Raw genomic sequence first — 12,207 nt, 5'->3', positions numbered from 1 at the left:
ATAAACCCTCTACATACCTCAGAATCAGATTATATACCAAGATGAAAATATTTAACCGAGTCCCTCTCTCTGTGCTAACCCTGCTTGGTCTTATCCCACAAACAAGACTTTAAAGAGCAGCACCCTTCATCCAGGAGCAACCACAGGTTTTGCAATCCTGAGGGCAGTTGCCAACTGCAACTTACTACACATTTTAGAACTGTTCATGAGAATGAATTTGCATCACGCAAAGAGTCACCAAAACAATTTTATTTCCAGTGTTTAAGTGGGTATGCACACAGGCATGATACAGGTTTGGATTCATTAGGTCTTCATGCAGAATTATATTCTCAATAAAAGAAACCAGTTCCATCCAGTATCCACTATCTACACGCCTATGTTACATACAACATTTATATCAAATCTGGTATCTGAAGAAAAGATACACATGTAATATGTACATTTAAGTTACTTATTTTACAGAAAGATTAAAAATTCAAGTCACATAAAACTCAAAATCTGTATTAAAATTGGAAATATAAAACTCCAATATTTACTGGAATGCCTAAGGAATGGAAGCTCTGTAGCCACCTGTGTTAACATTTGTAAAATGTAATGAAACTCGTTAACAGTAAAATGCATTCATTTGTTTGTAATAAGTTTCTCTAATTTAACAATATGGCACCCTAACAAACCAAATGAATTTATGATGAGGCACTTGTTAGTGACTAAACCAAAAGAACAATTTTTCTGCATACTAATGTCAGGCCAACTCTCAGTCAGAAAACCATGTACACACTACACAGCATGTTGCATCAGATGCTTTGTTCAATATTTGTATGCAGCCATCAAATATACTTTTTCTTAAAATATATATATACTTTAACTTTAGTGTTCTTCTGGCTGTGGTAATGCACTGTGAAGACGTTCCACAGAGCATATCGATGAAACCAGCCCAAATGAAGGCTGCATAACAACAACAGTACAGGAAAAAAAATATATATATATGTACACACATACACACAGTTACTGGGAAGTGTAACAGTTAATGAATTGCTGTAGTGGACATATCTCCCCATTTTAAAGATACTGGTAGAATCGAGATCTAACCACTTGGGTCCCAGACAGTTTGTGAGGATGGGCATCAACTGCTGGGCTAAAGTTGTTTTTGTTCATGTTTTGATAATTTTCACCATTTACCTGGTCTGGTGGCTGAAATGATCCCAAAGGTGGTGTTCTGTTAATTAAAGTCAAGCTGCTGGAAGAACTGCCTTCATCTGCCTGCAACTCTGCAGATAAAGGCAGATCTACCTTTGATACATCTGCTAAGCTAGTGTTCTCAAGCCTGGGCTTTCCAGTTTCACCCGTATTAAGGTCAGTTGTGCTAGTGCGTAAACGCTCTCGTGCAAGCCAGTCTGAGATGGAGAGGTCCTGCGCTGGGCATTTTGGCTTCAGCCGATTGACAGCTGAAAGCTCAGATTCTCTCTCTCTGCTTTGACTTGGCTCTTGAGCTTTCCAAGCATTCAGGACACTTATTTCAGCAAAATCCCTCTGTCCTCCAAGCGTATGCCTTCGCCTGATATTCTTCTTCTTTGCAGTCTCTGCAGAGTTAGCTTTTTGATTCCCTACTCCAAACATGTCATCTGCAGAGGATTTGAGTCGCAGCTTTAACCGATCTGTAATTTTAAGTCTCCAGGTAGGCTCTTGCTTGTCAGCCTCACTTCTGGCTGATGTAGCTAAACTGCTTGTTGATCTTCCTTTTTTCATTATGTCAAACATTTTGGTCACAGTAGGCAAGTCCTTCTCACTCTTCACATCCCCTGAACCCTCACTGTCCGTTTTGTGCCGTGCAGACTTTCTCCTAGACAGTGTATCACATTCAATAAGTTTGTGGGAGCTAAAAAGTCTGTGACTCTCTAACTTTGGTGTTGAACTTCCCTCAGTACAACTTACTTCGCTTTCTTCAGAGTTCCTCCGACTGGTCTTTACCACTTCTGAAACTTTCCCCTTGGATAGCCTTTCAGCAGCAGCACTGGTGGCAAAGACAGGGAAATCACTTTCACTGTCCGTCTCCATAGGACGCCCTTCACTGATCAGTTCACTTCTTTCATCATCAGCATCTTCTCCCTTGCTTTCTGTCACTGACTGCACCTCAGGGCTCAGCATACTGGCATCTAAACCAGTTAGATACATAGTAGATGAAGTAGTTGAATAATCTGAGGTGATGGAACTGACATCAGCTGCTAAAAACTCACTGTGTTTCATTTCAGGGCTGGCTACTTTTTTGCATGAGTATCTGTGCTGGGAAGGCTGTGAGGAAATGCTAAGCATAGTGCCAGAGTCAGACACTGTCTCGTCAACCTGGGAAGAAGATTGTGAAATAGGCATTTTTGGGTTACTCTTCTGTGTGGTTTGCAGACAGCTGAGATTTGATAATTTTGTACATTTGTCATGGTAAGGCAGTGAAGGTTCCTCTGACTGGATACTTTCTTTCTTTAATGTCTTCTTTTCGTCCTTTGCAACATTCACATCTTTTTTACTGCTGTTCTCTTTTTCCTTCAGGACAAACATCCTCTGTTTCCTCCCTGTGTCTCTCTCTCTTTCATATTCCCCTTTAGCTATGTCCTCTTTTGTTGTGTCACCCCGAGATTGTTCTGCAAGCTCCTTCTTGAAAAACACATTATCCAACTCATCCTCTGAGCTGCTTGGTTGTGGTTTCTCTTTTGTTTTTTTCCGCTTGCGACTAGCTGCTGCAAAAATGGAGGACACAAGCAGTTCCTTGCTATACTGATCCTTTCCAGAACCCCAAGAACCCTGTTAAAAAAAAAAAAAAAAAAAAAAAAAAAAAAAAAAAAAAGAAAAGAAAAAGAAAAAGGGAGACATGATTAAAAACCACAAAGAAATATTAATTAGCTTGAGACTTCTAAAAAACACATACCAAGATCCAGAGAAGAAAACCTATCTTTATTCAGGACATATTTCCATGCTTTTTCCAATGTAACATTTTAAAATTACTGAATAAGAAAACAATATTACCACTTATTCAGAAAATTCTATGTAAACTCTATAGTACATTTACATATAAGCATTTTAATAAAGCAAGCAAATATCTAACAGTTTCTGGAAGCTTATAACTCCATCATTTCACAAAATTATTTACCTTAGATTTTGCTGAGTCACTAGTAGCTGAATCTGTGAAAAAATTAAAGAAAAAAAACAATTCTGCTCAGTTCTGTGCAATTTTTTTGTTGTTGCTACAGACAATGCTGGACTTATGGAAAAAGACAAGCACAGAACAAAACGTGAAGCAAATCAAAACCAGAACAGAGTGAATAGTCAGAGCTCACAAAGATGCAAGCTGCACCACAGAAAGCCACCGCCATGAAAGGATGCTGTGAATTGTAGGCAGAACCAGCTCAATGATAGGAATGGCAAAGGAGCCCTGTTCTTCTAAATAAAAAACAGAAATACTAATGTTTATTCCATGTTTTAAATATAAAGCCCCTGCAAAACCGAAGCTGAGAGAACTTTTCAGGATCGTACTGCGTACTCTCCTGAGATCCAGGACACACAAAGCAAAATTGAATGTCTTAGTACTGTTGGCTGTCCTAGGTACAAATCATTGTTCACGGAGTCATACTCTTTTTGTGAGGTTTTAAAGGACTTAAGTCTTATTTTGTGTGTAAAACCCCAATTATACATCTCTCTCCACCTCTGGCTACGTATGGGTAAAATTTCATTTTTAAATAGGCTAGATTTGAGCAGCTACCAGTTTTGTACTTCTCTGTAACAAGCGCTATTATGAAATGAAAATGGACACCATAGTTTTACTGTCTTGCAAAACCCAAGATCATACAATTATAAAGGGGGTAGGAAGGGGCTAGCACAATGACTATAATATATGAACTTGCATGTGTTCCAGCATTAGGGACTTTCTCCCTAGGAAGAAAGAGCTGAGCCCCCTGCCACACCCCTTTTTGACACATGGCTAATGCTTTATGACTAGAAAGACTGGTAGACCATACCATGCTATTTCTCCTCAGGGTCTGCTTCAGAGATAACAAGAAACAGCAGAAAAACTTTTAAAAAGTAGCATTGATCTGTTTAAAATACTCTTAAAAGAAAATTTACAGCACAGATCAGCTTTTTTTTTTCCATTTACAAGAAACGGGGGTTTCTGCAGACAAGGCAGCTACAGTGTGGGCAACAGTCCTCCTTCTTCCTACAGTTCCAGCTGTCCATCAGTGACATCACAGAATCCACTAATGACATCACCGTGTGATAGACTCCTCCCACTTCGCCTGTTACAACATCAGTATAAAGTGACTGTTTCAGTAAGTGCTGAACAACCCTTTGAAAACTGAAAGAAGAACTCGAGACGAAGCAGTAACATTGGTGGGATACAGCATGCTAGGTTAGTGCAATCGTAGTGAAGGGAGAGGGGGGGAAAAAAGTCACCAAAAAAGAGCCTGCAATGCTTGTCCTTAGCCACAAAAGAGGATGGCATTTATAAACAGAAGGAAATCAGCTTTAGTACAGACATACTGCAACATACTGAAAGTGTCCACCACTTGGCAAGAAAACATAACTCAATGTTTTGCATTCCTAACGTTGGGAAGGAGCAATATTAGAACACCACTGAAGATCAGTCTTTCTGCCGTCACACAAACCACTTTACAGCAGCATATCTGCTTCACCTCACGATGATGAATGCATGGGTTACTGTGAATAAATAAAATAGTATGTGCAAGCCTCATCTTTTAATGATTATATCTGTTAGATCACAAAGTTTTCCAGATTATATCATGCATGATTATAAAAAATTCAAGTCTGTAAGAACTGTTAACTACCTTTTGGAAAAGAGAAAAACAGTTTATTAGTAAAAAAAAAGGAAGAGAGAGTTACAATGGGTTAACAGAGTAGGTTATTCTAGCCTATGGACTAACATTGTCCAGGCAAGAGTTACCTGATACGTCTCCAGGAGATACTCCCGTTCTTCCAATGTTGGTGAGTAAATGATCTATGTTTGGCACTGGCTGAGATTCTACAGTGTTTTCCTCCTGCACTGCTGTCTATAGTTAATAAACAAAGATCTCTTCATCATCGTTTCACAAATAATTCATTACGATTCAACAGTATTTAGAAAAATTGCATTATTCACCTGAGGACACGCTTTCCTCACATGTTCCTATTTTCCCATTTTGCTTTATGCTTTTTAAAACAAATTAATGGCTTTTTAAATATCATTAATACAAGGACTGGAGAGATAAAAAGGTGCTTCTGAAGAGCAAACCATACAGCGATGTAGTAAGAAATATATAGGCATTCTAGAGGCAGCAGAAGCAAACTCTAAACTAAGACAATCAAAACACAAATATTTATGACAATACTTACAAGAGGTTCTTCAGCATCATCTTCTGTGAAAAACCAGTCATGCTACAATTTAAAATAAAAAAGGTGAAAACCCCACAAGAAACATAAAACCCAAATGTGGAACAATCAAACATGAACATTATTAAAATCAATACCCTGGAGTTCAAAGGATAAATACCAGATCCAAACTGGCCCAATAAGAGAAAAGCTGTTGATCTGTGTACAATCCTATTTTTTAAATACTGAAACGCATCCACTTACTTTTTGGATGAGCGTTTCTACAATTTTATATTGGTCTGGCATGTGCGTAACCATGTGTGTCATGTTATCATCAGATGTCCTCACGAGTGTCGGACCAAATACTATTGCCAGGTTTCTTGGCTCCATCTAGGAAAGGAAATATTTCCACATCATTCATTTATAATGAGAAAATACAGTAATATGGGCTACACACATTGATACAACACTATTAATACCTGAAAACCATTTTAAATAACAAAGAATAGGTTTTCAAAATCCCATTATTGATTCAGGTAGGATGTTACATTACACTAAAACCCTCCTATACAGAGATGTAATAAATGCATCCAAGATTTCTGCAATTCAGAACTCAGCCTTCCTTAACCCACTGCAAGTAGATAGCTTCACAATAGCTTCACAAGCACAGAAAATGCACAAACTTAAGTTATATTCTTTACACTTTCAGGAGAATTTTATTTTCTTCCCATAAGAAGACATACTGATGTTTTAACAATCTTTTTTTTTTTTAAATATATAAAAAGGCACTGGTAGTTCCCTATTGTTTGTTTTTATTCCCTAACCACTCCCCTCCTACCCCCCAAAAAATGTTTACATGACAAATGAAAAAAGTCAAACTGGTAATCAAATACTGTATTATGTCTACTGACAAAGAGTTCATTCAGTTTGCAACTATTTTGGAGGAGGCAGCAGCAAAAAACATCAGGGACTCAACACATCTATTCATAAGACAGACTCAAGAGATATCTGATCATGTTGCAACAGTAATAATCTATTAATAACCCATTTAATTTACTTTTAATGTTACATCTCTGGTAAGTAATTCCAAGAAAGCAGCAGCACAATACTTACATTCTATTTTTACTCACTTCCCTGGCTTATAGTTTACTGTTGTGACATAGATCAAAAACATATAGGAGCCAAAGTCCTTGTGCTTACCAGAAGGAAGTTGCAAACATAATGACACAAGCCCCTAATGTCCATTTTGACTTGAATTTGGCCTTTGAAAAGTCATGCAATTATAATATCACGTCATTCATCTAACCTTCTCTATTCTATAATATTAACATTAATTAACATTTATGCAGCACACCAAAACCATAAAATGATAAATAAAGGTTTACTTTAGGCATTGCACTTAAAAATAACACTTACTATAATTTCCTTATAATGTCAGTGTAACTGCCCTAAAGATTATATTTTTTTAAATATTTTTAATACATACACAAACATTTTTCTTCAACATTTGACTAGAAGGTATTATCTGCAGAAGAGGTGTTGAAATCTGATGTTTTTAATTATTTAAGACTGGCCATAGGTTCCTCTATATAACAACACATCAATTTTTTTTCCTGTACCCTGCATGTTGGTAGTCAAGTATCAAGGCACCCTGTTACCTGCCCTGAGGTAAGCATCCATAAGCACACCCATATCATGCACATCTTTGCATTCAGCTACCCCTCCCTGAGAGGTGAAAAAAGGGGATACTATTATTTGTATTTACTGCAGGATTACAGCATGCACAGAAGCAGTTAACACACAGTAACTCTCCCCCACCCCACAGAAATGACAGAAAGCTAGTCTTAGTAGTGGACTAAGACCCTGTAGCAGTGAATACCACCCTTTACCTAATGAATTTTCTTTCTTCAAGTCATTCAACCCAGCATCTATAAGATACTCAAACATTCAAGTATTTACAGCAAGTCCTAGTCTCAACAATTACTCAAGCATCCAGGAAACCAGGCTTCACACAAAGCTGGAGTGACAGCGTCTGTCGACAGATTCATCCTGCCACAGACACTCACCTGTGCCCTGCTCAGGAGCACTCTTGCTATTGTCTGGGTGGTATGATATGAAATTTACAGACTTAGGATAAATTTAAGATATAAGCAGTTATTCCCACAATAATTAATACCACTTTGAATAAACTTAATTCACACTGAACAGAAGTCTTTAGTCAAATCCAAAAATCTTCTCAATTTACCAAAGATCTTAATTTTATCTACAATAATAAATTATCACCTTAATAGAAATCCTACACAAAAGCTATACTTAGTGGAACAAACCAAAACACATTATACTTTTTGGTTGTCATACCTTGTTCTTTTCTGAGTTTTCTGCTACTGTCTTCAGGTGTGCAGAAAGAAACTTGAGAGTCTCATAATGATGTTCAGGTAAATCATGAATCTGAAACAAACAATCACAATTCAGAACACCAAACATTCAGTGCTAGTTTTGCAGTACACCTATAACACACCTTATTTCAACTTACCAGTCTCTTCAGTGTTTTCAGACGTTCAACAGGATCTTCTTTTCTATTGGCATCTATAAAATCTGCATATTTGTCTGTTAAAAAACATTGAAATTAATAATATAAATATGATTTTATAAATATATGCGTTTAGTATGTATATAAAACCTCATCCCCTGTGAATACAGGTAAAATACATATATATGAATGATCTTTGGAAGTAATAAATTAGCTCATTATACTGTATATAATATAGTAAGATTGCAGTGAGGGAAAAGCCCTAGCTTTCATAGAATATTGCAACAGTAAAATTGCAAATCTTACTCCTTTTTTCCGCTAATCCATAATTCCTTCACCATCACAGAAATTCGATTTACAGCTCATTCTTAAGCTCTATGATCACCAACTACTCCTGCTCTTTAAGGAAGAAAGAGGGCATTTATTACAGAATTAAGGTGATTCCACTGGATTTTCTCTCAAATAATCTGAACAATGCAAGACAACTGTTCAACAGTCATTCTTAAAGACAAACAAAAAAACCTCAAACAACTTACCATTGGTAAAAAGGGGTTCTGGCAGCTTTCTGAAGAAGGATTTCAGCAAACTGCTTATCACATTCAAGTCTCGCCATTTCTACACATTTAGAAGAAAAGGACGGACATGCTTTATATTTCTATAATCTCAACACAACCAGAAGTTTTTGGCAGCTCAAGCTGGAAATAGTGTGATCAAAGACTTACATCATCATGAACATCAATATCAGTCATTCCTTTGTTGAGTTCTTCTTGCATACTTGAGATAGCAGCATTATTTCCAGGAACTCTGTAAATTCCTGTATACTCAAGACCTCTTTCTTCAACAAGTTTGCAGCATATATCAACAATCAGTGGAATATACTGAAGAAAAAAAAAAAGTTATATATACATTTAAGAGTAATTCATACAAAAAGTCTTCTAAAAACAATATGTAAAGAAAAACTATCCTTCCATACTTTGTTGGTATGAGCTGGGGGACAGTCATCTAGTCTAACACCAAATGTTCCTACAGCAGATGGCTTCTTTTCAAATGTCTTCCTCATAATGCTTGGAATGCCTTTTCTCCATGTCCCTTTGTCTTTTGGTGGGCTTGTCTCATCTTTTTGTTGTTAGCATAATGCAAACAAAGAAATAAAGAAGAAAAATAAGAACATTTAAGCTGCAAAAACTACTGAAAATACAGGTGATAGATTTGCAAAGATCAAGTGACACTTACTGCATTTTTACCTCTTTTACTGGCCTGGCTTCCCACAATAACTGAGTAAACATGAGTCTGTCTGTAGCATACCTTTAACTCTTCTGTGATTTTGAAGATACATTTGAACATATTCACACCTCAGATTTACAAAGCAAGTACTGAATAGTACTGTGAAATTCCAACATTCTAAGACTGAAGGTACATAAACTGCATTTAAAAAACCCCTACATTTAGTAAAGCACTATTCAGTCTTTATTTAATACAGTGCTGTGCAAAATACCTATGCAATTATACATTGATGCTTATACTTGTGCAGACCTACACATCCATTTAAAAATTATCAGATTTTAGTAACTCCTAAATCATTCCAAACAGGACTCACACTTAATATTATGTTCAGTTTCTCTGTTTTATCTCTTCTATACAATTCACGTAGCAAGCTACAATTCCTGTTTAGCCTGCACTGCAAGTCACCTAATACAATAGTACTGCCTTCTTATTCAAATATTTCTAAAAATACTCTTTCAGCAGATTTGACATCTACTTTAAATCTGCAGTTTAGTTACATTATCTGTAGCACAGCAGGAGCAAAGAGACAGTCACATAAAACAGAATGCACTCACAGCTTAAATTCAAGACTGAATTCATTGAAAGTGGTTGATCAAAAGTTTTTGCTCAACCAGTTGCCTGAATTTCTACATAACATCCTTACAAGGAGCCTGATCAGAAATCCCATAATACATTAACACATTTTGAAAAAAAAAAAAAAAAAAAGAGTAGCTTGTGACATTTGATGGAGTTCAGTTACTGATTTAAGTTTGCAGTGCCAGCTCACTGGACTTTTTTAGAACTCAGCAGATATTATTTTGTTCCAGAAAAAATAATACAGTTTCACTCCTGCATTTTAAAGATGAAGGAAAAAGAAGTTCTCTACTTCTAAAACACTTTAGTGGAAGACTGTGGTTTCTTATCAGCATATTTCAAATATTAATTTACCTTGCTAATTCCAAGTCAGCTGGAGACAAAAGTAGGAATTACAGCCAAAATAATTTCTAAAGCTTGGCAAAATTTCCATCGCAAGAAGTGTAACACCTGTATTTTACTACTTTCATACTATACGGAGTTGTAGGAAAAAAACCCAAAACCCTCCTGAGAGGACAAGAATAAAAAGCCTCAGGGATCTGAGAAGACTTGAAGTATATCTAAGGAACATTTAAACGAAATAGTTACTAGAAATGAGTTGTTATTATAGCTGCACCTTAAAAAAACCTGGTGAATACCTGGTTTGCATCTGTAGATTTGTGAGTTCAAAAAAACTGAAAAAGGCACCTGGATGGCCTCACTCTGGGACTACAAGGAACTAAAGAAATACACAAAACATTCAGACCTTTATTGAGGAGCTTCCTTTCAGACTCATCCTTAGGAGAATGTGGACTCTGAGTCCTTGGTTCTGCTTTAGTTCCAAGCAGGGTGTGTCTGATACTCAGACTCTGTCGTGGTGTTTTGGGAGATGGCTCTGTTTTGCTGCTTGAAGAACTGAAACAAGATATATTGCTTTGGTAAAAAGAAGCTAGGTAAGAAGTCTACAGAAACTACTGGTAGCCTATAATTCACCTACCTCATCATTGTATTGTATTCTTTAATCCTTCGACTAATTAGATCTCTACTAGTGACACCAGTATCCTACAAAATGAATTGAGATCTACTTTACAATCATAAAATACAACAGGTATTTTTTACTTTAAGAATACAATTACAATTAGCTTGTCAACTGACTGTATATGAAAAATTAACATTTCAGTACAGTTAAAACCAAATATAACAGGTAATCCTTGAGAACAATAAGGACAAAACACTTAAAAACTATGAGGAAAACTGAGTAATTACAAATTAAATGTTGCTATTTAGACTTTTTTTTTTTTTAAAGCCATACAATCAGATTACATCCTGTTAACTTGAAAGCAAGTTTAAATAAAAAACCTGCAAGTAAACATACACTACTACGGAAAATCCAATCCTACGTACACTTAAATGCTTATGTAACTAATTACTACTGCACATACAGCTGAAACATCCATGAATTCGAATGCACTTTATCCATCTGTCTAATAATGTTTATTCATCCACTTTCCTTTAAATAATTATTTCTAATCTGAGCAGATGTGCATGACCACTGACATGAAAATACTCCTCTGTTGCTCATCACTGAAATGAAAATGCACTGAGGACAATATTGGACAGATATCAATATGTTATGTACAGTCATTATGTTTGCCTTTTGTAATCACCATTAAAATTTAATTCATAGAAATATCAACATTTCAGAGAAACAGGCATCCTTTAAAGTTTCACTTTTTAATTACTGAGAAACTCATCACACTGTACCACTGCACACACTTTGAAATGCAAGTCTGAAGACATAACACACTGGTTCTTACACTGCAATTGTCTTTTAAAAAAGATCCAGGATTTTTGAAAAATCAGTTCAATGCAATGTGTACATTTAAATCAGCAACAACATTAGTTAATTTATTGCAGAAGTCTGCTCTCTCATTACGAGTACATCAGACTTTTTAAAACTCACGTACTCTGTTACCCTGCCTTTCACCTCATTTTCATATATCTTCCTGTACACATTTTGATCTATTGTTTAATGGCAAGTTATTTCCTTTTTTCAAGTATTAAATACAAGAAAATACTATCAATTTTTAATTAAAAGTCAAGAACTATGGCTCTTGCATTTTATGTTACACAGTTACCTCATCATTTAAGTTGCTGTTGTCTTGTATGGCTTTAATCCATGCTAACATATTATCTCTGTCCTCAGCTTGAAACAGATACTCGCAGTCTGATGTGGTGAGCCTAAATACATTCTTCCTCTTGGTTTCACAGTAAGAGATGTCTATCAAACAAGCATTGATGCTTATAGGTTGTTCTTCCTCAGATGGGGTCACTTGTTCTTTTTTATCCTTGTACAAATAAAGCGAATGACCTCGAAGAACAACATACAATTGCTTCCATGGTCGAATGCTCCCACCAACTCGCTGAAACACATAAACCAGTAAGTTAGTTTGCTTATTTGTCACAATGTTTCTGGGTTAAAAAACTACCTC

The 12,207-nt window shown here is 36.1% G+C and overlaps 1 protein-coding gene across 3 annotated transcripts in view; it reads right to left on the bottom strand.

Moving 5' to 3' along the window:
* Window positions 1–234: 234 nt before the first annotated feature.
* The window catches only part of ARHGAP21 (Rho GTPase activating protein 21), a 111,874-nt gene continuing 99,901 nt past the window's right edge, over window positions 235–12,207 (bottom strand). For all 3 annotated transcript variants that reach the window (XM_051609961.1, XM_051609960.1, XM_051609963.1), the window contains 13 exons: window positions 11,854–12,138; window positions 10,713–10,777; window positions 10,482–10,630; window positions 8,853–8,995; window positions 8,602–8,757; window positions 8,416–8,494; window positions 7,883–7,956; window positions 7,708–7,797; window positions 5,614–5,739; window positions 5,374–5,415; window positions 4,946–5,051; window positions 3,140–3,171; window positions 235–2,793 (listed from right to left, as the gene is read on the bottom strand). In XM_051609961.1, coding sequence (XP_051465921.1) covers window positions 1,060–2,793; window positions 3,140–3,171; window positions 4,946–5,051; window positions 5,374–5,415; window positions 5,614–5,739; window positions 7,708–7,797; window positions 7,883–7,956; window positions 8,416–8,494; window positions 8,602–8,757; window positions 8,853–8,995; window positions 10,482–10,630; window positions 10,713–10,777; window positions 11,854–12,138 — 3,081 coding nt within the window. In that variant the 3' untranslated portion in view covers window positions 235–1,059. The remainder of the gene's footprint in view (window positions 2,794–3,139; window positions 3,172–4,945; window positions 5,052–5,373; window positions 5,416–5,613; window positions 5,740–7,707; window positions 7,798–7,882; window positions 7,957–8,415; window positions 8,495–8,601; window positions 8,758–8,852; window positions 8,996–10,481; window positions 10,631–10,712; window positions 10,778–11,853; window positions 12,139–12,207) is intronic.

The sequence above is a fragment of the Apus apus genome, chromosome 2 (assembly GCF_020740795.1).
Source record: "Apus apus isolate bApuApu2 chromosome 2, bApuApu2.pri.cur, whole genome shotgun sequence".
In the NCBI taxonomy this organism is placed as follows: Eukaryota; Metazoa; Chordata; class Aves; order Apodiformes; family Apodidae; genus Apus; species Apus apus.
This window is presented reverse-complemented; position numbering and strand designations above follow the sequence as displayed.